At 36.5% G+C, this 24,823-nt stretch overlaps 1 protein-coding gene and 1 long non-coding RNA gene across 2 annotated transcripts in view; one reads left to right on the top strand and one right to left on the bottom strand.

Moving 5' to 3' along the window:
• The window catches only part of LOC133757010 (uncharacterized), a 287,511-nt gene that overhangs the window by 205,932 nt on the left and 56,756 nt on the right, over positions 1–24,823 (top strand). The gene's annotated exons all lie outside the window — the stretch shown is intronic.
• FUT9 (fucosyltransferase 9) lies at positions 5,276–6,355 on the bottom strand. Its single transcript, XM_062187622.1, has one exon. The coding sequence runs from the start codon at positions 6,353–6,355 to the stop codon at positions 5,276–5,278; it is 1,080 nt and encodes a 359-aa protein (XP_062043606.1).

Genomic DNA, 24,823 nt, shown 5'->3' with positions numbered 1-24,823 from the left:
GATACAGAAAATCTGAAGCTGTGTATCATAATTAATCTTTCAAATGATTCTCAAATGGCAGACCCAGGAAATTCTAAGTCATGTGTATTTGAGAACAGATGGCTTAGGATAAGATAGCTTACATCATAACTTAGGAAATATATTAAGATAATGCTTTTTGAACTTATTTGAAGAGATTTCAATTTCACGAGACAGAACCTAAGAATAGCTTTATTAATAAACAGTAGTGATTTCAGATCAAGTGATGTAGGAATCGCATTTTTGTGATACTGACCAAAGATGATTGGTGTTGTAGAGGTACTTTCTAAACAAAAAATAGTTTCCAAGTTAGTCAAATGCATGAATGTATATTAACTGTTAAAAATAACTAAGTTTTCTTAATGTATTCTATATAGATTACTGAAATTATGCTATTTTATTGTCAGCTGAGGAATACCTTACTTGCTTTCATTACCTCATTGAATGTTTTGCATCAGTAAGTGTTTTAGATCAACGTAATAAAAATAATATAGCACAGAAAAACCTAAAATATTTTAAAATAATGTCCAGTATATTGTTGGTTTTCTGCAGGTAAAGAATCATTGAGTAGTGAGTTACAAACAAAAGACTTATTTAGATTTCTAAGGGGAGAGAGGAGATAAAGGAGAAGGTTAGTTAACTGAGCACATGTTATATTTTAAGCTCTGGTAAAAAAAAAAATCAAGGTTAGGTTCTTTACACATGAACAACAGTAAGTCCCAAAGAGATTAAATATATTTCTCAAAATTAAGTTTGTTGAACTAATAACCTAGGGTAACATTCATATGCTTAGTGTAGAAAGCTTGCTTTCATTCAGGTTCTGTTGACTGTTTTATAAAATGCTTATGAATATGGAAGCATTCAATATGAATTACTGACTAGGAGATCACTTCAGAGAGTAGTGGAATTCAACCATTTTTAAAATGCTATAAAATCTCTAGATGAGAGACATCCAGGAAAAAAAATTGTAATTGACTAATGTTTGCAATACAACAAAATGAAGTTAGGGAGGAGAGAAATGGTATTTCTCTCCATGCATAGTTTGATAATAAATATTTGCTCTTCACAGTGCTTGCACTTTATATTCTCCATAAATACTAATTTTCTTTACTATTAGAAACAGTTATTTGAAACAGTTGGTATGTTACTACCATTTGAATAGAATGCTAACATGTTCCAAATCTTCTAAATCTTTCTTGCAGTTTTAGTTCTTTTGGGGCTTAGCATGTAGTAAAAACAATGTCTTCCTTACGCATGCAGGCAGCAAAGTGAACTATCATATAAATATAAAAAACCTAGTATTGGTACCAATAAGTTGGTACTGTCACTACATTAGCCAAAGCAATTTGATGACTATGAATGACACTCATTTATTCACTCAATAAGCGTTTGTTGAGAACTTTCTCTGCAGAAGGCACCAAGCTTATTCTTTAGATTCTGAAGTTTGGGATTTAAGAGCTTTATTATAATGTGTTAGGAAGTTTCCCTGAAGGAGACTAGAGTTGAAGGGAACTCAAAGATATGATCAAGCACAAAGTCATAATGGAAGGAACTAAAACTTGTTTTAGTAATATATTAATTAAGGAAAAACAAGACATTTTCTAGGTGATTACCTTAAGACTCATGGAATCTAGTTTGAAAATGCACAGGCAAAAAATATATATCAGTAGTATCATTTCCTATTCTTTTCATATTTAGCCTCCATTTGGAGGCAAGAATTTAAAGGCTCAGCAATAAATTTCCTAAACATTCTGTCGCTTTACACTTTAAATGCTCTTAACTTTCTAAATTCTCACAATTGAAACAATTTCTGCACATGTTAGTACTATCAGAAATTTTACAGTAAATATAAAAATTTCAAGATGATATTAGTTTCCCACTAAGTTTTTTTTTCAGTTACTTCTTTATATTGTCAAATCGATGGTGTTATAAAATATATGATTGTCACCTCTTTCTTTTTCAGAGTATAATACTGCAGGTTTTGACAATTCAGTATAGAGTCTTATTAGTAAAGCCTACAATAATTAATATTTAGAACATTATAAGCAACATTTTTGACATTTCAAAATAAAACATTTTCAATGCCCTGTTTTTATATACACAAATTTCCCTAGGAATAATTTTTGTTCTTATAACCAGCAATTTTATTGAATCAATGTATATTCCACACGAGACATCCTTAGAAAGAATTGCAATCCACAGGATTTATTAAGGGAGTGGCTGAGAACTATGCACCTTCTTGAAAATCATGTTTCACTTAAATATAATAAAAACCCATTTCCTCTGCTAACGCTCAGCTCTTACACTATTTAAACCAGGAAGAATGCTAACAAGTTTAATGTTTTATTTCCTGTATACGTCCAAAGCCAAAGTTCTTCCACACAGAGTACCATTCTAAAGATTCCAAAAAAATGCCAATAACACATTCACATTTTTAGGAATCTAGATATACTTCATGATAAGGTGGGAATCCAATGAAAAGGAACTTCGTATTAAGGGAGATAGGGCATGAGGTGTACCAGGTAAAGCATCCCATATGAGTGCTGGTTTGAGTCCCAGCTGCTCTGCTTCTGATCCAGCTCCCTGCTAATGGCCTGGGAAAGCAGTGTAGGATGGCCCAAGTGCTTGAGCACCTGCACCCATATGGGAGACCCAGAGGAAAATCCTGCCTCCTGGCTTAGGATCAGCCCAGCTCTGGAAATTGCAGCTATAAGGGGGGTCAACCAGCAGATGGAAGATCTCACTCTCTATTTGTATCTGTGTCTGTCTTTCTCTATGTATCTGTGCCTCTCAAATAAATAAATAAATCTCATAAAAAATGGAGAGATATGGCCTTTAAATTCTAATCTTACCTACTGTAGCTGTAGGGTGTGGGGGGTGTATGTGTGAATGTGTTTCTTGAATAAATAAATCTCTGAATATAGTTAACTCATAAATAAAAAGAACAAATTATTTATATAATTGCTATAGTTCCTTCTAACCGTATCTCACAGATCAGTGGGCCCAGAACTGAAGGATTCAGTTGAATCTTTCATTTTGACATTTCATATTCAGAAAACTTATTCTTCAGGACCTTGGGAACAGGTTTTCCACTTACAGATGTACCAGTTAAACACTTAGCAATATTTCCTTGATTTGGGTCATATTATCAGCATATAATCCTATCCATAGTTCAAGAAAAAGCCCAGATTCAACAACATAGGCAACTGCCCTCAGATCTCTCCATTATTTGAAATCATAAATATCCACTATAGAAAAGGCAGAAAAGATACTGAAAGGTTATCTACTTTCAAAGACAGCAGATGCTTTCTACACTTGTTTGCAATAAATCCTCTTTAAATCCTTATATTCTTCATAGGCTAAAAAAATGATAAAGTAAATGTAAGTACATGATTTTACTATTTAGCAATTTGACAATATAATAAACATGAGTGGAGATCTTTACTTTTCTAGGAGGGCAACTATGCAGACATGTGTTGTATTTCTTGTTGCACTTTGGTTAGAAGAGATAATATGGAGGACATCTATGTTGTGTCAAATGAGTAGACAAAGTTTGCAGCTAAGAAACATGTGAAGAACTAAGCAATTGGAGAAATTTGATACTTTTTAAAAATTACACCCACAGTGACCCATATATACTCCTCTGAGAGTAGTATAAGCATAAACATAGACTCAGGCTCTAGTTGAAAGGAAACTTTCATATATTTCTCCATTTAATCATTAACTTCTTTAAGGCAGCAATATTATCTTGCTCATCTTCATCTCTGTGTTGACTATGGTTGGCACTGCCTGACATTGAATAACTGTTTGGTCATTGCTAAAGAAATGACTTGGGAGTCAAACAATCTTATATCCAATGAAAGAAATTTCCTTTGCTCTAATTCTTGCAGTACTAGGAAGAAATCCTTCTCACAAGGCAGTCTTCATTGTTGGGCCTGCTTTACTCTTATTGAATGAAAATTTATCTCTCAAGTTTCTATTTGGTGAAGAAGATTGTGGGTTTCAGTTCTGCTGATATCAACATGTTACAGGACTAGTTACAGATAGACCCTTATAGATGTCATCAGAGCATTCTCATTCTTTTGATGGGCAGAATGGAATCAAAGTAATACAGATTATTTTGGGGGGTGTTTTCCTTGAAAACACCTTGGCTTTTCCCACCTACTATCTTGGATTATATTCTCATATGCTTGGCTTCTTGACACGTTTTTGAGTTATTGTCTCTCTCCCTTCTTTAACCATATGTAGGGAAATGGTGCAGACAATTATCTGATAATAGTTTTATTTAAGTTTTTCATAAATGAGAGGACATACCTCTCAAATGCTATACTTATTTGTTCATATGGTAAAATCAAACTGTTTAAATCTTGGGGCTTCAGAAAAAGTATTTTCAATTGATAAGTAATTAAAATTGTGCATAAATGGTACATTTATAAATATGGTTTATACCTATAGATATCTTTTTGTTGAGTTGTTTTATTATTGCAGTAAGTGTTATCAGTCAATAATTTAAATTTTCTCAAGTGTTATTCATATTATTTCCCAGGTAGCAAAAGTTACAACAAATTAGATATTTAAAGACAGATAAATAATTTAACCTAAGATCATGAGAACATGTACTGCCTTTGCAAGTCGACTCAATGAAAATAAATGGGAAACCTAAAAGCTTCCTGGACAGGACTGTTCTGCTTCAGGTTTTTCTCATTCACTGTGAACTCTGCCTTCACAAATGTGGTAGATATGTAAACATAGATCCATTACCGACAATTTGACACATTGTTCGACTTTGAAGTCAAAGAAGTTAGAATTCAATTATAACACATTCTCTCTTTCTTACATTATGCGAACTTGGAACTATAGATTATAATATTTAGTGAAAATCTTTCATATTTCAAGATGTGTATTTTCATTTCTCAAATAGATTAAACAGCTGATCAGTGTAGAAACAACAATCAAATAACAATTTACATTACAGACAACTATGAAATGTGAAATAACAATGTTTACAAGCGATAATGAAGAATAAATTATTTTTCAGTGCACATAATTAGGTATATACAGGATAATTTAAAATCAAATGGAATGATTGCTAATGCCGAACTCTTCAAAATCTCCATTAAAATATACATGTTACCCAAGAGAGGGTGATAAAAATAAATCGTGACATAAAAGAAGAACGTTGTTTTTCTTCTTATCCTCAAAACTTGTATAATATCTCATCAAAATATTTTACCAAGTATGCAAATAATGGAAAGCTTTAATTCCAAAACCATTTCTCTAAATTACCAACAGACTTATATTCTTGATGCCTTTTCACATGATCGCAAGCCAAGCATGCGTGTGATTCCCAAAATCTTGGAAGATTTACAGTGAAATCTTTCCTCCAGTTAAAGTAACTTAGGTATAGCTTATTGTTTTTGTCAACCTCCTTCAAATACTTTGCTAGCTCACTGGGAGAGTTATAGTCTTCCACATGAATGAATGAATCTGCTGGAATATAATTTTCATAGTTTTCCCTAGATGGCCCTAGAACAACTGGCACAGAGCCAGCCAGAAAAGCATTATAGAGCTTTTCTGTGATGTAATCTTTGTGGATTGAGTTTTCAAAGGAAAGATAAAATTTACAAGTAGATATGGTAGGAATCAAATTTTTATCATTAACATATTCTCCAAATGCTTGCCCATAAGTATGGATTTCAATGCTTTTGCTTAGCTCATTGTAATACTTGACCCTGGCATGCTCAGGATTCCAGTTACTTACAACCCAACACACCAACTTCTCTTTGCTTGGCACTTCAAACACGAAGGGGTTTGTGCTCACCGTCAAGAAGCCATAAGGCACTTGGATATCTGAGTCACGGCGGTAAGTCAGGGTCAGGTTGAAGAGGTGCTCGATTCCACTCTTTTGAGGAGTGTGAGTTGGTGATTCCAAATTCATCCAAATCCATTTCTGGAAGGGTGGCCTAGCTTGCTGAGGTAAATTAGTCAGATCCCAACTGATGTCTCGGTGATGGATAAGAACCGCATGAGACTTGTTGTACAGTGAACGGTCTGTTGTGAGATGGCATCCCTGGATGTTGAACATTGCTTGGCAGGATGTAAGGTCAAAGGTTTGCCCAAATGGCCATACCCACACTAGAATAGTAGTTTCATTAAAATAATCCGTTTTGGTGGAGAAGAAGTTTTTCATTTTCAGCACTGAGCTGGCTGACTCCATTGGGCTGAAGATCCAGCTGTTGGTGGGCTTGATGTAAATGAGCAGACATGCCATGAAGCAGCCCAGGATAATGCAGACGATTAAAAATGGGCGGAGAATTCCTTTGGATGTTGATGTCATAATTTTTTCTGTGAAATAGAGAAAGAGCGGAAGGTAGGGGCAAAGCTGAAGAGATAATCATACATGCATTTCTACACAAACAGTTTGCATATCCTAAAGCACACTCAATCACAAAATCAACTTCAGGGAAAGAAATACAGATTTCACATAAGCCAATAAATTGCTTTAAAAAAAGTTTCCTGTAATATTATCATATCCTCAAGCCAAGTTACATTTTTTCCAATGCCACCCTACCTTCTGTTTAAATAAGCGTCTAGAAAACTGGCAGAGCACAGACTATTAAGAAAGCCATCGCTGAAATTTTTAGGGTCTTGAAGCCACATCAGATTTGTAAACATCTCCCAGCTGATGTAATCACTTCTTTACCAGCATGCTGATTCCACTATAACCTTGTGGTTCAGGTGGAATTCAATGGTAAAGCAAACTTTTTGAAGGAAAAGGTTAGATTTTTGTTCCTTGCTACAGGTTTATCTTTACTATTTACAAATGCATCAGGATAGGCCAGTGCTGCGGCTCACCAGGCTAATCCTCTGCCTGCGGCACCGGCACCTCCGGTTCTAGTCCTGGTTGGGGCGCCGGTTTCTGTTTTGGTTGCTCCTCTTCCAGTCCAGCTCTCTGCTGTGGCCCAGGAAGGCAGTGGAGGATGGCCCAAGTGCTTGGGCCCTGCACGCGCATGGGAGACCAGGAGGAAGCACCTGGCTCCTGGCTTTGGATCGGCGCAGCACGCCAACCATAGTGGCCATTTGGGGAGTGAACCAACGGAAGGAAGACCTTTTATCTCTGTCTCTCTCTCTCACTGTCTAACTCTGCCTGTCAAAAAAAAAGGAATCAGGATAATCATGTGGTGAAAAATGGCTGTTCTTGATTTGACATCTTATTTTTAAAAATATGTATAATGTTATAAATTTTGAGAAAACAAAAATTCTCAGTGCTATATTTTTATTCACATATTTTTCTTATAAATTTCCTTGTTTACTTTTAATAATCTGTTAGTGTACTCAACATCTACAAGCAAGTAATAATCAAATTCTCTCTTTGCATTAGAACATAATTTTTATTTTTGTGGTACTGGGGTTTTAAGAAAGTCTTTCTGTGCAATAGCATATTGATAGTACAAAAATAAATGGATTCTTAAAAGAAAATAATTAAATTTCATGGAAAAAATTTTGATCTCATGAATTTTTGACTGTGGCTAAAAAGTTGAGTAAAGGTTCCTATTAAAATATTTTTATTTATTTGAAAGAGAGAAAACTTCCATCTACTGGTTCACTCTTCAAATGCTTGAAACTGCTGGATCTGGCAAGGGCCAGGGTCAGGAGCCAGGAACTTAGGCCATGTTTTCTGTGGAAGTGCAGGGACCCAAACACTTAAGCCAACACTGCTGCCTTCCAGGGTCTGCCTTGGCAGGAAATGGAGCTGGCTATTGAACCCAGGTACCCTAATGAGGGATGTGGATGTCTTAAACTTACTAGACTCAATGTCCACCCTGCAAGCATTTTGCTTAAAAAAAAGTGTCTTAAAAGTTTTTATTCTCTTTGAAATTCATGTTTATTTATGAATATGAATACAAAAACATAATGCAATGTATCTACAAAACTATTTTTCAGTCATATTCTTACTGAGCCTCTGAAGCTTATATTTTTGTTTTCATCAAAATAATACTATCTATCCATTTTGATTCATTAAAATATCTTGAAATCTCATTCAAAACTTGTGTAGAAACAGACATTTTCTCCCAGAAAAAAGGGACAAATTGTCCATAATTTAATTATTTAAAATGGATGTGAACATTAAAAATTATGTATTTTCTGCTTTGTAATTTTTCTTAAACCATATGGAATTCTCTCAGTAGAAAACTTGACTTTGTGGGTCCAAAAATTCTGGACATTGCATTCCTGAACACTTCAAGACTACAGTTTTTGTAATAAAAAATTATAGCTTCCTGTCAAAGTTAATTTCATTTCTTTAATTGATAAAAAAAAAAAGCTATGAAAGTATACATTAAACATATGCAGGAACTAAACTACTGATTAACCTCTGTGCTACTGAGAAAAATCAGGAAGAAATTATGAAGGGAGACTCAACTGTTTAGAACTCAATGACATCAAAAATGCTATATGCCAAATTTTGTGGTATGGTTAGCCAATCTGTAGGTTTACATATTTTTCAGGAAATTAATTAATACGTTTGTTTACTCAGGAAAGCAAATCAGGATAACAGGAGCTTAGCTTGGTGGTTAAGATGTTTGGGTTCCACAAAAGTCTGCCTGGGTTTGCTTCCGGGCTCTGGCTCTTGACTCCAGCTTCTTTCTAAGGTAGGACCTGAGAGACAGCAAGGTAGCCTCTGTAGCAACAATGGTTCAAGTGGTGGGAATCCTGCCACCCATATTGGAGACAAAGATTGCATTTCCAGCTCCTGGTTCAGGCCTCAGGTGTTTGGGAATAAGTCAGCCAATAGGAGCTCTCTCTCTGTTTCTCTTCCTCTCAAATAAATGAATAATGAAAAAAAAGTTTAAAAAAGGGTGAATTTAAAAAAATTAATAAAGCTAAAAAAGAACAAAGATAAAGATATAAGAAGTAAAATAAAGTAATAATGAAAGCCATTAAAATTGGGAGCAGAAATTTCAGATTATGATTAATGTCACAATCTGAAAATATTAGGACCCCCTTCAGGCAGAGATAATAAAGAAAAAAGAGAAATTCAAATTAAATATTAAAAAATGAATAATTACTGATTTAACATAGACATAAATTTAAAATGACTATTTTAAGTAATTTTATGCTAATAAATTTGAAAGACTTGACAAAACAATTGTATCCTCATACCAGTAGGGGAATACTAATACTGGCAAAAGAAAAGAAAAATACAGAAATTCTGACTAGAGAAGTGGCATTCATAAATGCCAATTAAAAATAATTAAAAACAAACACTGGCCTGAGTGTTTTTGCAGGAGGGATATTAATTCATAAATAGGAATACTATCACTATTTTTTAAAATCATACTAGCAAATAAAAAAGATGACATTCTTCAGACAGGGCTACTCATTTTGTGAAGCCAATTACAATCTTGCTATCCAAAAACACAATGTAAAGTTTTTAAAAAGTTAATCTCAACTATACACACAAATGAAAAAATACAACAATTTAGTAATCAACAGCATTGAAAATATATTATGATGCAATTCTGGAATAGTTTTATGGGAGTTAATTACATTTGGTTCTTCTTTCTACATTTAAGTAGTTGGACAATCACTCCATTCTTTGTAGACCATGGGCTTTAAACACAGAAAACTTACCAGACATGTACCCTTTTTACTGGAACCAATATGCATGTTTGCAATGTTTTCTTTCTGTGAGACCAATCTTAAATGGTTTTCAGACATGCTCTGATTGAAAGTTTCCTTAAATCCCTTTTTAATTGAAATGCAATGGCAAAAGCTCTCTAAATAAATAATGTCGATTCAATATAATCAGCTTACAATTGTAATAGCCACTGTTTAAGGAAATCTCACTCTCAACCAGGTCTTGAGCCAAGAAGCTTGCACACATTGTTTCCTTTAATCCTTATATAATCTCTATGAAGAAGGTCTTTTATCACAGATGAGGAAATTGAAGGCCACAAATATAAGTAACTAGCTTAACCATTGAGCTATGCTCTCTCTTGCTGTCTACAATCTTTTTTGAATAAACTGTACAGACATCTAACATCACTATCTCATTTGCTTTGACACCTAGATATTTGTTGTCTTAAATTCTCTGGTTTTTCTCTTTATGATTAAGGGCTATTTACCTGTGAGCTAAACATAGATCAACTTTTTTTTTTTTTTAACAGTAACCATATCTGACATTTATGTGATACTTAATGCCAAACACTGATCTGCACACTTACATTGTCTCATCCTATATGAGTATGAGCACACCTGTTTAATCCATTATTATTCTCATTTTATTAATGAATGAACTGAGGCTCAAAGTTGTTAAGCAACTTGTGAAGGCCACTCAGCCAGAGCACACTCTCAAATCCAGTCCATCTGGTTCTAGAGTATGGGCATTTGGTGATTATATTTTGTGATCACTAATTCCCCAGGTTGTAACTCCAGATGCAATCATCTTGGTGATACTACAATATAAGCTCCATGAGGGGCTTCACTTTCATCATTGCTATATTGTTATCATCAGAAAATAGTGGTGCTTAATAAATACTCTATATGTTGTGTGAATAAATGTGTGAATTACTGAGTCTCATCCATATGCAAGGTACTATGCTGGGTAACTGTGTGTACAAAAAATGAACCAAATATGAATGAAAGAATGTGTACTTAATTAACTTATTTGTGAATTTAACATATTTGGAATAGCTGTCATTCAATTTGACATTCAAGTATTCCTATTACTACAAGAACAAAAATCTTCCAGTTTTGCTTCTCTTTTAGTATTTCAATGCTGGCATCTATCCAGTGCATTTTCATCTCAAGATTATTTTTTAGTCAAATGGCGAAGAATTGATCACCAGGTAGAAACAATCCTTCTTCATGTTTTTCAGCTTACCTGCTTCTGAACATTTTGTATTACATGAATAATATAGTTAACTCTCGGCACATCCTCTCCCCTCAATTTTTCACTGCTGTTAAGATCAATTACTAAAAAATGGAAGCAGTTAGTAACTCCTGCTTCACACCAAAACCTAGAGCCAAATTAACATCCCCTGATCATAACCTTTCCAGATAACTAAACCTCAGTTGGATGCCCAACATTTCATGAACTGTTAATCAATCCCACCTATTTTTTAAACATCTGTGGAAGTGTTACTATAGCTTACACTGGAGGTGGCAACAGATTTATAGCATAAAGCAAATTGTAGCACCAAACAGGATAATTAAAATGATTCAATGTGTTCTATACTTCAAATGCTACTGGAAAATAAAATTTAAACACTTTTCCTTGAAAATAACATTTTTTAGTAAAAATACTGCTTAAAAATACTTGATTTTCAATTTTCCATGAAGAGATTACTCCCAATCATTGTTTGAGAATGCTCTACTGACGGTTTAAGAGTTGAAAAGGATTTGCAACAGAAAATGGTTAGAGATGTGATTCTCAAACTATAGGCTAAGGTTGAGATATTGGAATGAAACAAAGGAGAACAGGAATTCTCTTCAAGGAGTGATAAGTCTACTTCTAAGCCTTTTTATTTTTTTGATGGGGGGAGTTGAATCCTCATTATATTTTATTTTACATTTTTATTTTTTCCTTTTTATTTGAAAGTCAAAGAGATAATGAGACAGAGAGAGATATGTTCCATCCACTGATTTGCTCCCTAAATACTCACAAATGTGGCTGGGCCAGGCCAAAGCCAAAAGCTAAGAACTCAGTTTGTATCTCCTACATAGGTGGCAACAGCCCAAATCCTGGAGCCATCATTTTATGCTTTGCAAGGTGAGCATTAGTGGAAGCTGGATTAAAAGTGAAGGAGCCGGAACTCCATGATATGGGAGGGATCACAAGCTGAGATATAACCATTGCACCAAGTGCCAACCCTGAATCCTTATTTTAAATGGAAAGAAATAGGATGCTACTACAGGATAGAATTCAGTACTTGGCTAAAACTTTAAGAAAGAACAGACAATTGAGCTTATCATTTGCTACTTGGAACATCATTCCTAGATTGTAGATACTTCTGACTTCTACCCACATCCTTGACCTTGCATTAACCAGGATAGCATTGGATATATTCTTGAGGCAGTGTATTTGACAATCACTATGCAGTACACTATTTTCTATTTGTGTGGTTGTACAATCAAACCTTTTGATAAGATTTGTTATACTTGATAAAAACATATGAAAGGCATTGGTATGATTAAATACCAACCTCAAAGACCAGAAATTAATCACTGAAAATTTGGCAGGTGTATTAAAGTAAAATGATAGTTAAAAAAGGATCATCATATATGGTCACATTGACTTCCTCCCTATTAGATAAAATGAAATTTGTAAAGTGCTTTAGATAGTGCAAACATCTATAAACATGTGTATGCTGTTATAGTATCATTCCCTGTTAAAGAATCAGAGTTCTTGGCTGAAACTCTTTTAGAATTAATGGAACTCTTCTTTTTATTTGCAAATTATTATTTTTTAAAGATCTATTTTTTATTTATTTGAAAGACAGAGTTACAGAGAGAGGTAGAGAGAGAGAGAGAGAGAGGTCTTCCATCCGCTGGTTCACTCCCCAGATGGCCGCTATGGCCGGAGCTGCGCTGATCCGAACCCAGGAGCCAGGAGCTTCTTCCGGGTCTCCCACGTGGGCACAGGGGCCCAAGGACTTGGACCATCTTCCACTGCATTCTCAGGCCACAGCAGAGAGCTGGATTGGAAGAGGAGCAGCCAGGACTAGAACTGGCACCCACATGGTATGCTGGCGCTTCAGGCCAGGGCTTTAACCGCTGCACCACAGTGCCGGCCCCACAAATTATTACTTTTTAAATTTTATTTAAGTTATACAAGTTTCATGTATTTCATATGTACAGATTTAGGAACACAATAACACTTCCACCCCTTACTCTCCATCCTGCCCATGCTCCAGACTTTCTTCCTTCTCTCACATTACCAGTCTTAATTTTTACAAAGATCTATTTTCAGTTTACTTAATGGTAGTATAGTTAACCCTACATTAAGTAAAAGAGTTCAACAAATAGTATAAGGAGAAACAACAACAACAACAACAAAAAACACTGCTCCTCACTGGAAGAGACAAGGGCTATAAACAATCATCAAATCTCAAAATGTCTGTCATGTATCTACACAGGAAAATTTCTAAGTTCAAATGTAACACATTATAAGCAATATATGGGTAAATCATGTAAGAAAAAAAATTTCTTAGTGTGTATAAGCAAAGTCATTGAACAGTTCATGAAAGCAGGTTTTTTTTTTTTTTTTTGAAGTTACTATGTAGCGCTGTGGCACAGAGGATTAACACCCCGGCCTGAAGCGCTGGCATTCCATGTCGGTGCTGGTTCTAGTCCCGGCTGTTCCTCTTCCAATCCAGCTCTCTGCTATGGCCTGGGAAAGCAGTAGAAGATGACCCATGTCCTCGGGCCCCTGTACTCATGTGGGAGACCCGGAAGAAGCTCCTGGCTCCTGGTTTTGGATCGGCGCAGCTCCGGCCATTGCAGCCATCTGGGGAGTGAACCATCGGATGGAAGACCCCTCTCTCTCTCTCACTCTCTCTCTGCCTCTCCTTTCTCTGTGTAACTCTGACTTTCAAATAAATAAATCTTTAAAAAAATAGTTACTATATAAACATATTTTACTTAAAGCATTATGGAGCACATATTTATTGGTTTTAACTGCCTGACCATCACTCTTTTCCAACAAAAGCACCTCAATTTCCTATTGGAACATTATCTCTACTCTCCTGAATGTCATTTTTGGGAGGATAGAAAGATTGCTCTCCCTTTCCTATCCCAAGTTGAGCAGGGAGAAAGGCTATTCAAACTCATTTTTTCCACCTAAATTTAGGTGAAAAATGTTGGAGCTGATTAATCACAGTGGGATTCTGGAGAAGATAATTATGTAAACTCTTCTACCTGGATCCCTGGAGCTATTCACAGTAGAGATCCTGACTTTCTGGGATTGGTTACTCAGATGGCCCTTTAGTTCCAAGAGCTACTCTGTAACTTTCCAGTAATTTCTTCTCTGTTTACATTAGTTTTAACATGATTTTTTGGTAAACAAATGCAAACACAGATAAAAGATATTAAAAAAAAAAAAAACAGAAAGTCCAATAAATATTCTCCTTTCTTTTTTTTTCTCTTTTCAGGATTAAAAGTATATAACCTGAATATTTCAAAATATATTCATAATTATCTGGATATTAAGAAATTATCTTGTACAGTATACAAATTTTCAAAAGTACAATCTCTTGACTCTTCTGTAAATTATTGAGTCTGCTTATATTTTAGGTATTTGGTGGTGTTGATGAACTTGAAACTATTAGTAATCTAACAGGGTCAGAGCATAATTTGCTCACATATAATCATTATGGTCTTTGGTATTATTCTATTATAGGATTCTGTAAAAGTCTTCCAAATACAACATAGAATTTTCATTATTTAAATTGTCTAATTTGTTTTTTCTCTTTCGGTTGTTTGTTTTTGTTACTGCTTGATTTTGCTAAGGACATGTACAAGATTTATAAAAAAAAGCTTCATACCTTGACAGTTATATGCCCAATTATATTGTGCTTTGAAGCACTGCAAAACCTTATGTATTCATTATTTCACTCTCAAAGATTCCCTTGAAACTTCAAATTCCACTGAGCCTCTCTCCTGGGCCTTCATGCTCTAAGTTCCCACAATTCTCCCCTTCAATTCTGAGCCAAATGTCTGCTGTTTTTGGGAGAAATGCCATTTACTTTTTGGCAAGAAGGCCCCGGTTGATCTCTGGAACGCTATCAAATTTATGTTTGTGAAACTTTTTCAAAGATCCTTGGATATAATCCCTGATTTCCAGGGATAAGCCTTTGTTTTGCTTCCTTATGCTCTGGGAAGTCGCCAAGAAACTACACCAGTAGTCACCAAGACTTTTCCTAAATACTCTTCAGAGCAGCCTTAGCACATACCATCAATCCTCTGAATTAATTCTGCAGCAGTTTCATCTTTAGACAGCCCAATGAATGTCTTTTTTTTTCTTTCATTTTCGTCTCAGACATTTGTTTCCATTGGCAAGAGTGCTGCCAACTGCCAGTTTTCCTGCACGGCAAACCCCTTTATTTCGAGCACTTTCACTCTCTTTGACATTTTCTTTTCAACTCAGAGATTAACCTCTCTTAGTCTGATCTTTCATCTCTTCCCTCTCTTCTCCACTCATTCACCAGTTCTTAATAGCTGTCTTTATTCACTTTAGAAGCTCTATTTACTGGCTTCTGCTGCGACCGGAGCAATCAGATCTGACGCAGAGCCCAAGTGCAATGTGGCTCCTGCTGCACGCACCCACAGGGCATGCCACAGGCAGGGCCAGGGGCTGCCTTTCTGGCATTTTCCCAGACCATGCTTTCTGATCTCCCTTGAGGCCCTTGATAACCTGGCTGTCAGCACTAGCATTTGGTATGATTATTGTCAAGTTTTAGTCCATAGCTGCCATCCAGTGAAGACCAGTAGAACCCTTTAAAACAAACAAAATGAAAACGCTCATTCTGTACTGATACATTCCTGTCTCTTCTCACTTTAAAGATGAGATTTCAATCTTTCCAGATGACAGGAAGAACAATTTACCCAATGGATCCTCGTTGACATCCCTATCATTCATAACCATACCAGATCCCTCACCAAGTCCTGCCAATTGTATCTCCTGATTATTCCTTGCAGTAACTGACTTTTCTCTATTCTGTTATCAAACATCTATCATCTCTTGTATGCAAACTGATATTGCTTTGTTAGTAGTCCACCTGGTACTCACTTTTGGTTTTTCCAGTTCATTCACAATGAAGTGTGGCCCCCAGATCAGCAGCATCAACATCAACATTTCTGGGCTCAGAAAGACAAACCGCAAAATGAAGGCCTCAGAAGCAAAGTTTCTCTCTGAACTTCTCTTTCTGTTTTCCTGTCTCCTTGTCCCTTTTTCCTACACTAAGACATGTTATAGAAATGAGACATTTTCTTCTCCATTGCACATCAAAGGACCTATTACCACTGTTTTCATAAAGGCTAAAACTATTACTCTAATCTGCTTTTCTGTCTTGGAGCTGGCCACAAAGACATTGTCTGATCTTCCTTGTCTGATAGTAGATCATATGGCCCCCATTTCAGAAGGCATCTTGCCAAACACCTACGAGAAAGGAATGCTGCATAGAAAGATTAACAAGAATCTTAATGGAAAGGAGTTGCCGAATCTTCCCCACTCAGTGTATGAGCATTAGATCATATCGTTTTTGTCTAATCACGTTTCTACACTGCTGTCCATCTTTCATTGAACCTAAGCATAAAAACTCGATAGTACATCCTGGATCTTTGTGTCTTCAGAAAGATTTCATGTCACATAAAATTATGATGAAATAAATATGTTATGCTCTTTTCTTGGTAAATTGTCTTTTATTCTAAGGATATTGGCTATGACCATTTGTGATATGCACAAAATAGATCATCCCCTTTCCTGCCTCTCTTGTTGGAATCCTATTAAAAATGCAAAGAATCAGAAACTATAAGGTGGGGCATAACAACAGGTTTTAGAGACCCCTTCAAGCAGTTCTGATGTTTACTAAAATTCAAAAATGTCTGCAATAGAGTGATCACAAATTATTCCTCTCTCCAAGGACATAACAAATTATAACTGCTTTAAGATAAAATTTAAGAATCCTGCCAGGGGATTCCAATTCAACCCCATCAAGGTTGCATGTACAAATGCCATCTCAGTAGTCCAAGTGAGCAATTTTAGTTCACAATTGATCAAAATGATAGGATTAAGAGTCAAAGGGATCACATAAAGAAGACTAGTGTCTGCTAATACTAACTGATAGAATGAAAAAAGAGAAAACAAGCCAACATGGGAAGCACGATACACAGCAGACTCATAGAATGGCAGATGTCCTAAATAGCACTCTGGCGTCAGAATCAGCCCTTAATGCATTTGGATCTGGCTGAATATTTTAGGCATGGAAAGCCAAGACACTCTGGCAAAAACAAAATAAAACAAAAAAAACACCTAAATGAAAGATCTCTGGAAGTGAGATCCCAGTGGAAAGAACGGGCCATCAAAGAAGGAGGTACCTTTCTCTGAAGGGAGGAGAGAACTTCCACTTTGACTATGGCCTTGTCTAAATAAAATCAGAGTTGGCAAACTCAAAAGGCTTCCATAGCTTTGGAAACTCATGACAAGAGCCTCGGGTGATTACTGACGCCATAAACAAGAGTGTCAATTGTTAAGTCAACAACAGGAGTCACTGTGCACTTACTCCCCATGTAGGATCTCTGTCCTTAATGTGTTGTATATGTGAATTAATGATATAACTAGTACTCAAACAGTACTTTATACTTTATGTGTCTGTGCGGGTGCAAACTGTTGAAATCTTTACTTAATATATACTAAATTGATCTTCTGTATATAAAGAGAATTGAAAATGAATCTTGATGTGAATGGAATGGGAGAGGGAGTGGGAGCTGGGAGGGTTGCGGGCTGGAGGGAAGTTATTGGGGGGGAAAAGCCACTGTAATCCAAAAGCTGTACTTTGGAAATTTATATTTATTAAATAAGTTAAAAAAAATCCTAATGCATTTTAAATTATTATTTGAGATGCAGTGGTGGGGGGAGTGCTTGCATCCACAATGCCTTCTCTACAATAGTCTGGGCTGGGGCAGGCTGAAGCCAAGTGCCAGTCTCTCATGTGGATGGCAGTGATCCATTGACTGAGGCCATCATTGCTGCCTCCCAGGGTTTGCATTATCAGGAAGCTGGGTTTATGAGAGGAGCCAGGACTCAGACCCAGATACTCTGGTATGGGACATGACCATGTTAATCACTAACCCAAACACGAGACCTCTAGTTGTGTCTGTAGCAGCCCTGTATATTGGGGATGCTTGCTCTGCCTCCAGTTTCAGTGCATGCCTCTTTAACACTCTCTGCATTGCCTCACTTATCACTGCACTGGCACTTCCCTTCCCCTGGATCGGTGTCTCTCCTCCCCTTGTTGATTTACTCTTTTCACTTTTTTACCTTTAAGTTCTACTGGTAGTTGCTTATGGAAAGATTCCTGATAAGCTCTCAACCTCCCCCCAGTATATTACATGAAAAACCCTAAATATATGTTTTGTAGTATCATGAGTTATATTTGCACATTCGCCTCAGTAGAAAGTTCATCTTTATTCATGAGTATTTGGTTAATGTTATCATTTCTATTAAACTATAACTAGACTTATAAAGCAGAGAAAGATGTTTTTATTGATATTTCTTTCCATAGGGCCCAAATCACACCTGGCATACTCTTGATGTGAACAAAGTGTTAAGAATTACTGATTGTTTGTGGTGCTCAAGGTGGCAAATATACTTTCATATAGATTTTACCAATTTGATCTCTCTCTCTCTCTCCTCTTCCTCTCTGGCTCTGGCTCTCTCTCTCCTTCTCTCTCTGTGTAACTCTAACTTTCAAATAAGAAAAAATACATGGTGAGAATTGAAATTCCAACTTAAAATAGCAAAGACTTCTATGGATTATATGAATGAAAACTGAAGCTATGACACAAATCTCTCTGAAGCCATTGTTCATTTGAACAGACAAAATTCACCAACACTTTCTTCTCTGCTTTCATCTGGAAACCAACAACCAGAGACAGTAAGGTTAGAGTACTAAACATTTCAGGTAATTCTCCTCCTGCCTGCAAGAATGTAGAAAGACAATTTGAGTAGGTAAGTAGTCTAGCTTTACCAGGATTTGCTAGTATTTATTTTAACCATTATGTTTAAAAAGAATAAAGAGTTTCCTCTATAATTTTTTTTTGTTTTGTTTTAAGTCCTGTGGATCTCACAAGACTACTTTATAAGGTCATATGCTTTTACTTGTTTTGAAGTATTTATTTTTTGAGGTGGGGGGAGAGAGAGAAAGAGAGAGAGAAAGAGATATATCTTTTTTTTAAAAGATTTATTTTATATAAAAGACAGAGTTACAGAGAGAGAGGTCTTCCATCCACTAGTTCACTTCCCAGATGGCTGCAACAGCTAGAGCTGTGCTGATCCAAAGCCAGGAGCCAGGAGCTTCTTCTGGGTCTCCTACTTGGGTGCAGGGGCCCAATCACTTGGGTCATCTTCTACTGCTTTCCCAGGCCACAGCAGAGAGCTGGATTGGAACAGGAGCAGCCGGGAATAGAACCAGCGCCTATATGGGATGCCTGCGCTTCAGGCCAGAGTTTTAACCCACTGCGCCACAGCACTGGCCCCAAGAAAGATATATCTTTTATTGGCTGGTTCACTCCCCAAATACTTACAACAGCCTGGGCTGGGAGAAGCTAAAGTTGGGATCCAGGAACCAGGTTTTCCACATAGTCGGTAGGGACCCAAATATTTGAGGCATCAGAGGCAGGACCAATCCCAGGTTTTGTGATAGGCAATACTGCCATCCCAAGCTGTGGCTTCACCCACGGTGCCCTAACATCTGTCCCCAGGTCATACACTTTTAATGCTATATTATGAAAGTTTGATTCTTCATTGGTTTTACAAGGAATTTCTCTTCAGTGTCTCCCAATTGTTTTTGTGAGAGATCAAGAATTCTATATGGACCTCAAACCTGTCTGGAAGCCACAGTCACTACCCACCCTGCCTTGTCCTTTATTATTTAGCTATCACTGATCTGAAAAATGCACTTGACATGCCCTCAATATTGCTCCTACCCATTCAATATGTGCACCTAGAATTACACATGCAGCTCTTCCCTGACCTCTAACATTTTAGTTGCCAGAGCTTCTGAGTTCATGTTGCAGTTGGAAAACTGGTTATTTTCATCGAGCTTTGGCACTGACTCCAGCAGCTTTGAATTTGCTGAGACATTGATAGCATCTCTCTCAGAACATGTCCCCTGTTATCCAGGCTTTTATATGTTAACAAGAGAAATTTAGTCCAGTTTACAGAGCAAGGTGGTGAAGCCAGAGGAAACAACTGCTTTATCCTATTTGGTTCTTTCTTATACCCTTTTTCCCTAATATAAAATTCTGCATCTTCCAGTTTGCGATTGTTCATTTTATGTGTCAACTTGATTGCCCACAGGATGTCCAGACAGATGCTGAAGTATTATTTTTTGGTGTATCTGAGAATTGCTGGGCTTCCTCTGTGTGGGTTGGCATCACTCAGCCCACTGAGGGCCTGATTCTCATTCTGCATAGTTGGGCTGGAATATGTATCTTGTGCCTTCATGCTCTTTGCTCCCAGGCCTTCAGACCTAGTCTGGAATCTGCATCACTGGTTCTTTACTCTCAGGCCTTGAAAATACACCACTGGCTTTCCTGAGTCTCCAATTTGCAGATGGTAGGTTCTGGGATCTCTGAGCCTCCATAACCATATATGCCATTGTCATATAATAAATCTCTGCCTATACATATTAAGATAAATATCTTTCTCTGTATACATCTTGTTATATAGAAATTCTATGTATAAAAAACATCTCTTTCCTATTGGGTTTGTTTTTCTAGAGAACTCTGAATAATACAGTTACAAAATAAACTCTATTGTGCATATCAAAGGATGACAACAGATACTAGGAAGAAGCTGATGGAGTAAACAAAAGAACATCTACCTACAGAGGGAAACACAGTATTAGACAGGGCATTGCCATGGCAACGGTTTCTGGATCAGGTCAAATTTTGAAGGCTGATCATCTCTTGAACTGGTGTGAAACTAATTAGCGCCAGCTTTACTGGGATTAAATAAAGCACATCACTGTAGTTAATGAGGAGCTCCTGAAAGTGCAAGCCAAATTTACAATAAGAGAACAAATGAGTAAGAACTAAAATAGAAAGAATGAGCCACCAGACATCAACAGCCTGAGAAATAGTGTGGTAAAAGTGTAGCTAAAGTCTTTACATTAAAAAAAAAAAACTTAATCAACTTGCTGCTGAGTAATCTGAAAATGAACTGATTAACACCCCTAAAAGAATATGGTATTATTAGAAAAAAGGTAGAAAGATAGAATTAAGAATAAAAATATCTGGGTGAGAAGCCATTAATCAGGGAGATGTAAATACCACAATTTTTGGAGGGGAGAACTTTTCCAGTATCCAGAAGTCCATTTTGCTCTACTGACTTCTTTCTCCATAGCCAGAATGGAACATTTCAAGGGTCCTCTCAACCTCTTACTCTGGTGTCATTCCTAATCAAGTCTTTTGATTATGCAGCTGATCAAGTCATTAAGTGTTCAGAATAAAGTGCCATTTTTTGACATAATGGAGAAAATGGAGGCATCAGAGAACAGTTTTGTTTCCTTTCCTGCCACCACAGTGGAAAAGGCATTTGTCATAGTCTCCCAGACTGATCCCCTCCCGTGAAACTCTGAAATGTCAATGAGTGAAGTGATTCATGTCATCCACCAGCCTGCATTTCCAGCATCTTCCATTCTGCTGGTTATTTTCTATCATAATTTAGATAAAGTCACAGTTCTATTATCTTCCTCCCACTCTCCCAAACACTGCTTCTCTGTTTTGAAACAAAAAACCCACATACCTGCCCAAGACTCCCATTGAAGATCAGTATTTCTTCAATTGCCTTAATCCTAAATCTAATTAATTATTATATTTAGTAAATTGAAATTCTATAATATTTATTAAATATCAGTCCCTTTCTGTATCCTATTGTTACTTTGTTTAGGCTTATAGTACTTATTGTCATGCACTATGGTTATTACTGATATGGGCCTTGCTTTCCTCCAATTCATAATAAGCACTGGGGTTTGGGTGCTTTTTTTTTTTTTTTAATATATCTCTCTTTTGAAAGATTTGGGAGTGCTGGCATTGTAGTGCAGTGGGTTAAGCTGCCGTCTACAATGCCAGAATCCCACTTCAGGCTGCTTGAGTCCTGGCTGTTCAGCTCTGATCCAGCTCCCTGCTGACATCCCTGGGAAAGCAGATAAAAAATGACCTAAGTACTTGGACCCCTATCATCAACATCTGAGACAGGGATGGAGCTCTGAGCTCCTAGTTTCTTCCTTGATGACCCCAGACTGTTGTGGCCTTTTGTGGAATGAACCAGTGGATGGAAGATTCTTCTCTCTCCCCTTTGCATAAATCTTTGAAAAAAGTTTGAGGCAGATGTTTGTATTTATACTTACAAACAACCACACAACTAAAGATCAGTAAAATTAGTGTGTTATTCTTTTAATCAGTAGTATACAATTTGTTTATTCAATAACATAACTATTGATTCACTCTTGTGAAATCCATTCTTGAAAATCTGGAGTTAATATTGTGAATAGTTCTATGTATCTATGAATATTTAAATGAGTTTTTAAAAATGAAATTCCAAAGGGAGTTGCTGTGGTGCAGCAGGGTAAGCCCCCACCTGGTATGCCCACATCCTACAGTGCAGTGCCAGCTTGAATCCTGAGTATTCTGCTTCTGATCTTGGTTCCAGCTAATGTACCCGACAAGCCAGCAAATGATGACTCAAGTACGTGGGTCCCTGTCACACATGTGGGAGACCTGGATGGACTTCCTGGTTCCTGGCTTCTGCTTGGCCTAGCCTCAACTGTTGTGGGCACTTGGGGAGTGAGCCAGTGAATGGAATGTGTCTCTCTCTCTCCTTCTGTCTCTCTCCCTCTCTGTTTTTCTACCTTTAAAATAAATAAATAAATAAATGCTTTTTAAAAAAGGCACACAAAAATAGTTCTTCTTAATGAAAACATGGTATTAAAATTGTACTTACCATAGATTAGTGGTTTTTTCACCCACTGAACCTTTTTTTTCTGAACCATTTCATTTTTTATTGTCCATGTTCCTGTTAATGGCAACATCTCTCATATCTCCTGATTATTTTTTAAATAGAGAAAAACTAATGATTTTGTAGTTTTATGTTCTATTGATCCACTGAATATAATTAATTTTAATAATTTTGTGCTGAGTTATATATGCATAGGCTTTGTAGGTAAGTTTTTATTTATAATTTTCAATAAGTAAAACATTAGTTTTTGGCTTGGAATTTCTGCAATCATATTAAATAACAAAGAAAATTGATATCCTGGATACACTTCCATCTGTAAGAGTTGTTTGTCACATCTGGTCATTGTATAATGTAGATACTGTTCTTTTGTTAAAGGCATTACTTTATTTTATTTTTTTACTTTGTATAATTATTTTTAATTATTTTTCCCAAAGAAAGCTTTTATTTAATGAATGTGAACTTCATAAGTGTAACTTTAGGAATATAGTTATTTTTCCCACCATACCCAACCTCTCACCCACACTACCATCCCTCCTCCTCCCTCTCCCCATCAACTGGTTTGTGGACTATGGGGGCTCACAACACATCATTCTATCACTGACAGCACTTACTGTCAACTAAGCATGCTGGGTTTCAAATTTTGGATCTTCCCCTTTCAGTGAAGCTTTGAGGCAGCATCCTCAGCATCAAGTTTGTTATTCATCCAAAAAAATCAGATGAATACCCACCTGCTATATTTGTACATGTAAAATGAACTTAAACATATAAATTATCCAAGGCAATCTCTGGCTCATAGGAATCACTCAGTAAATATGAACTCTAGAAATTATTTAAAATACCCCTGCAAAGCAAGCACTTGGCACAGCAGTTAAGGTGCTGCCTGGGACACTTGCACCCAGTATCAGAGTGCCTGGGTTCAAGTTCAGGCTCCACGCTTGATTCCAGCTTCCCATTAAAGAACACCCTGGGAGGCAGCAGGTGGTGACTCCTTTCACCTAGTGGAAGACCTGGATGGAGCTCCTGGCTGCTGGCTTTAGTCTGTCCCAGCCTTGGCTGTGGTGGTATTTGGGGGAATAAAACTGCAGATAGTAGATCTTTGTTCGTCAAATAAATAAAGCTTTAAAAAACACTTATGTATTGCTTAAGAAGTATATGCTTTTCATTGTGGAATATGAAATTATCACATATAGCAGTAATAAATTGTGTATTTCCTCTGAGAGATAGGGATCCAGGAGATTTCACCTAGAATAACCTAATCACTTAACCATCCAGCAATAGGTCACTTCTGACAAAAAGAAAGTGGTGTTTTTATTCAGTGTGAATGTGTCACTACTGTCAGTGGCCATATGCAAAAGGCAATTTGCTCCATTTTAATTTGATATTGTTCCATCTTTTAGAGTAATTACTGGGCAATTATTTTGTCATATGCTATATGCTCACTAGGCAAATCTGTCCCCCTGAGATTAAGAAACTCATTTTCTCTGATGTGTTTCACCTTTCTTTGACCTTCAGTTTCAGGAAACAGATTTTTCAGGTGCTCTCTTCAGGAGTAAGTAATTTTTCACTCACTGTCATTTTCTTAACTGTCATTGTCCTTGTATACTGAAGTTACACTTGTTTTTCAGCCAAGAAACCAGCTTACTCAAAGTTTTGCAAGCAACAAATGCTTACTAAATATTTTTAAATTCTATGCGTTCATGTAACAATGTTACAAGTGGACATTGCACTGAATACAAGCTCCCTTGTAGAACTCACAAACAAAAAAAGAAGTGATAAGAAAAGCAAAAATCCTGTTGAATAAGACACCTTTAAAAATGGTATCTTCATGAGAAGGAGTTCCTGTTCTGTGCTCCCATAGCTGCTGTACATCTTTTTGACCCAGCTTCTGAATTACAATGTGATTATAATGGATTTGCCTGTGTTCCTCCTCTGTTGGAAAATAAGTGCCATAGAGGCATGAATCAAACTTAATTTATATTCTTTGTATATATATATATATATATATATATAGCACAATTTCTAGTACATGAGAGGCATAAATTCTGTTAAACAAGTTAATATAAG

The sequence above is a fragment of the Lepus europaeus genome, chromosome 3 (genome assembly GCF_033115175.1).
Source record: "Lepus europaeus isolate LE1 chromosome 3, mLepTim1.pri, whole genome shotgun sequence".
In the NCBI taxonomy this organism is placed as follows: Eukaryota; Metazoa; Chordata; class Mammalia; order Lagomorpha; family Leporidae; genus Lepus; species Lepus europaeus.
The sequence above is the reverse complement of the archived record's forward strand: the minus strand, read 5'-3'. Positions and strand labels throughout refer to the sequence as shown.

Coding starts and splice junctions, on each gene's coding strand:
- FUT9 (XM_062187622.1), bottom strand. CDS start 6,355: ATGACATCAACATCCAAAGGAATTCTCCGCCCATTTTTAATCGTCTGC.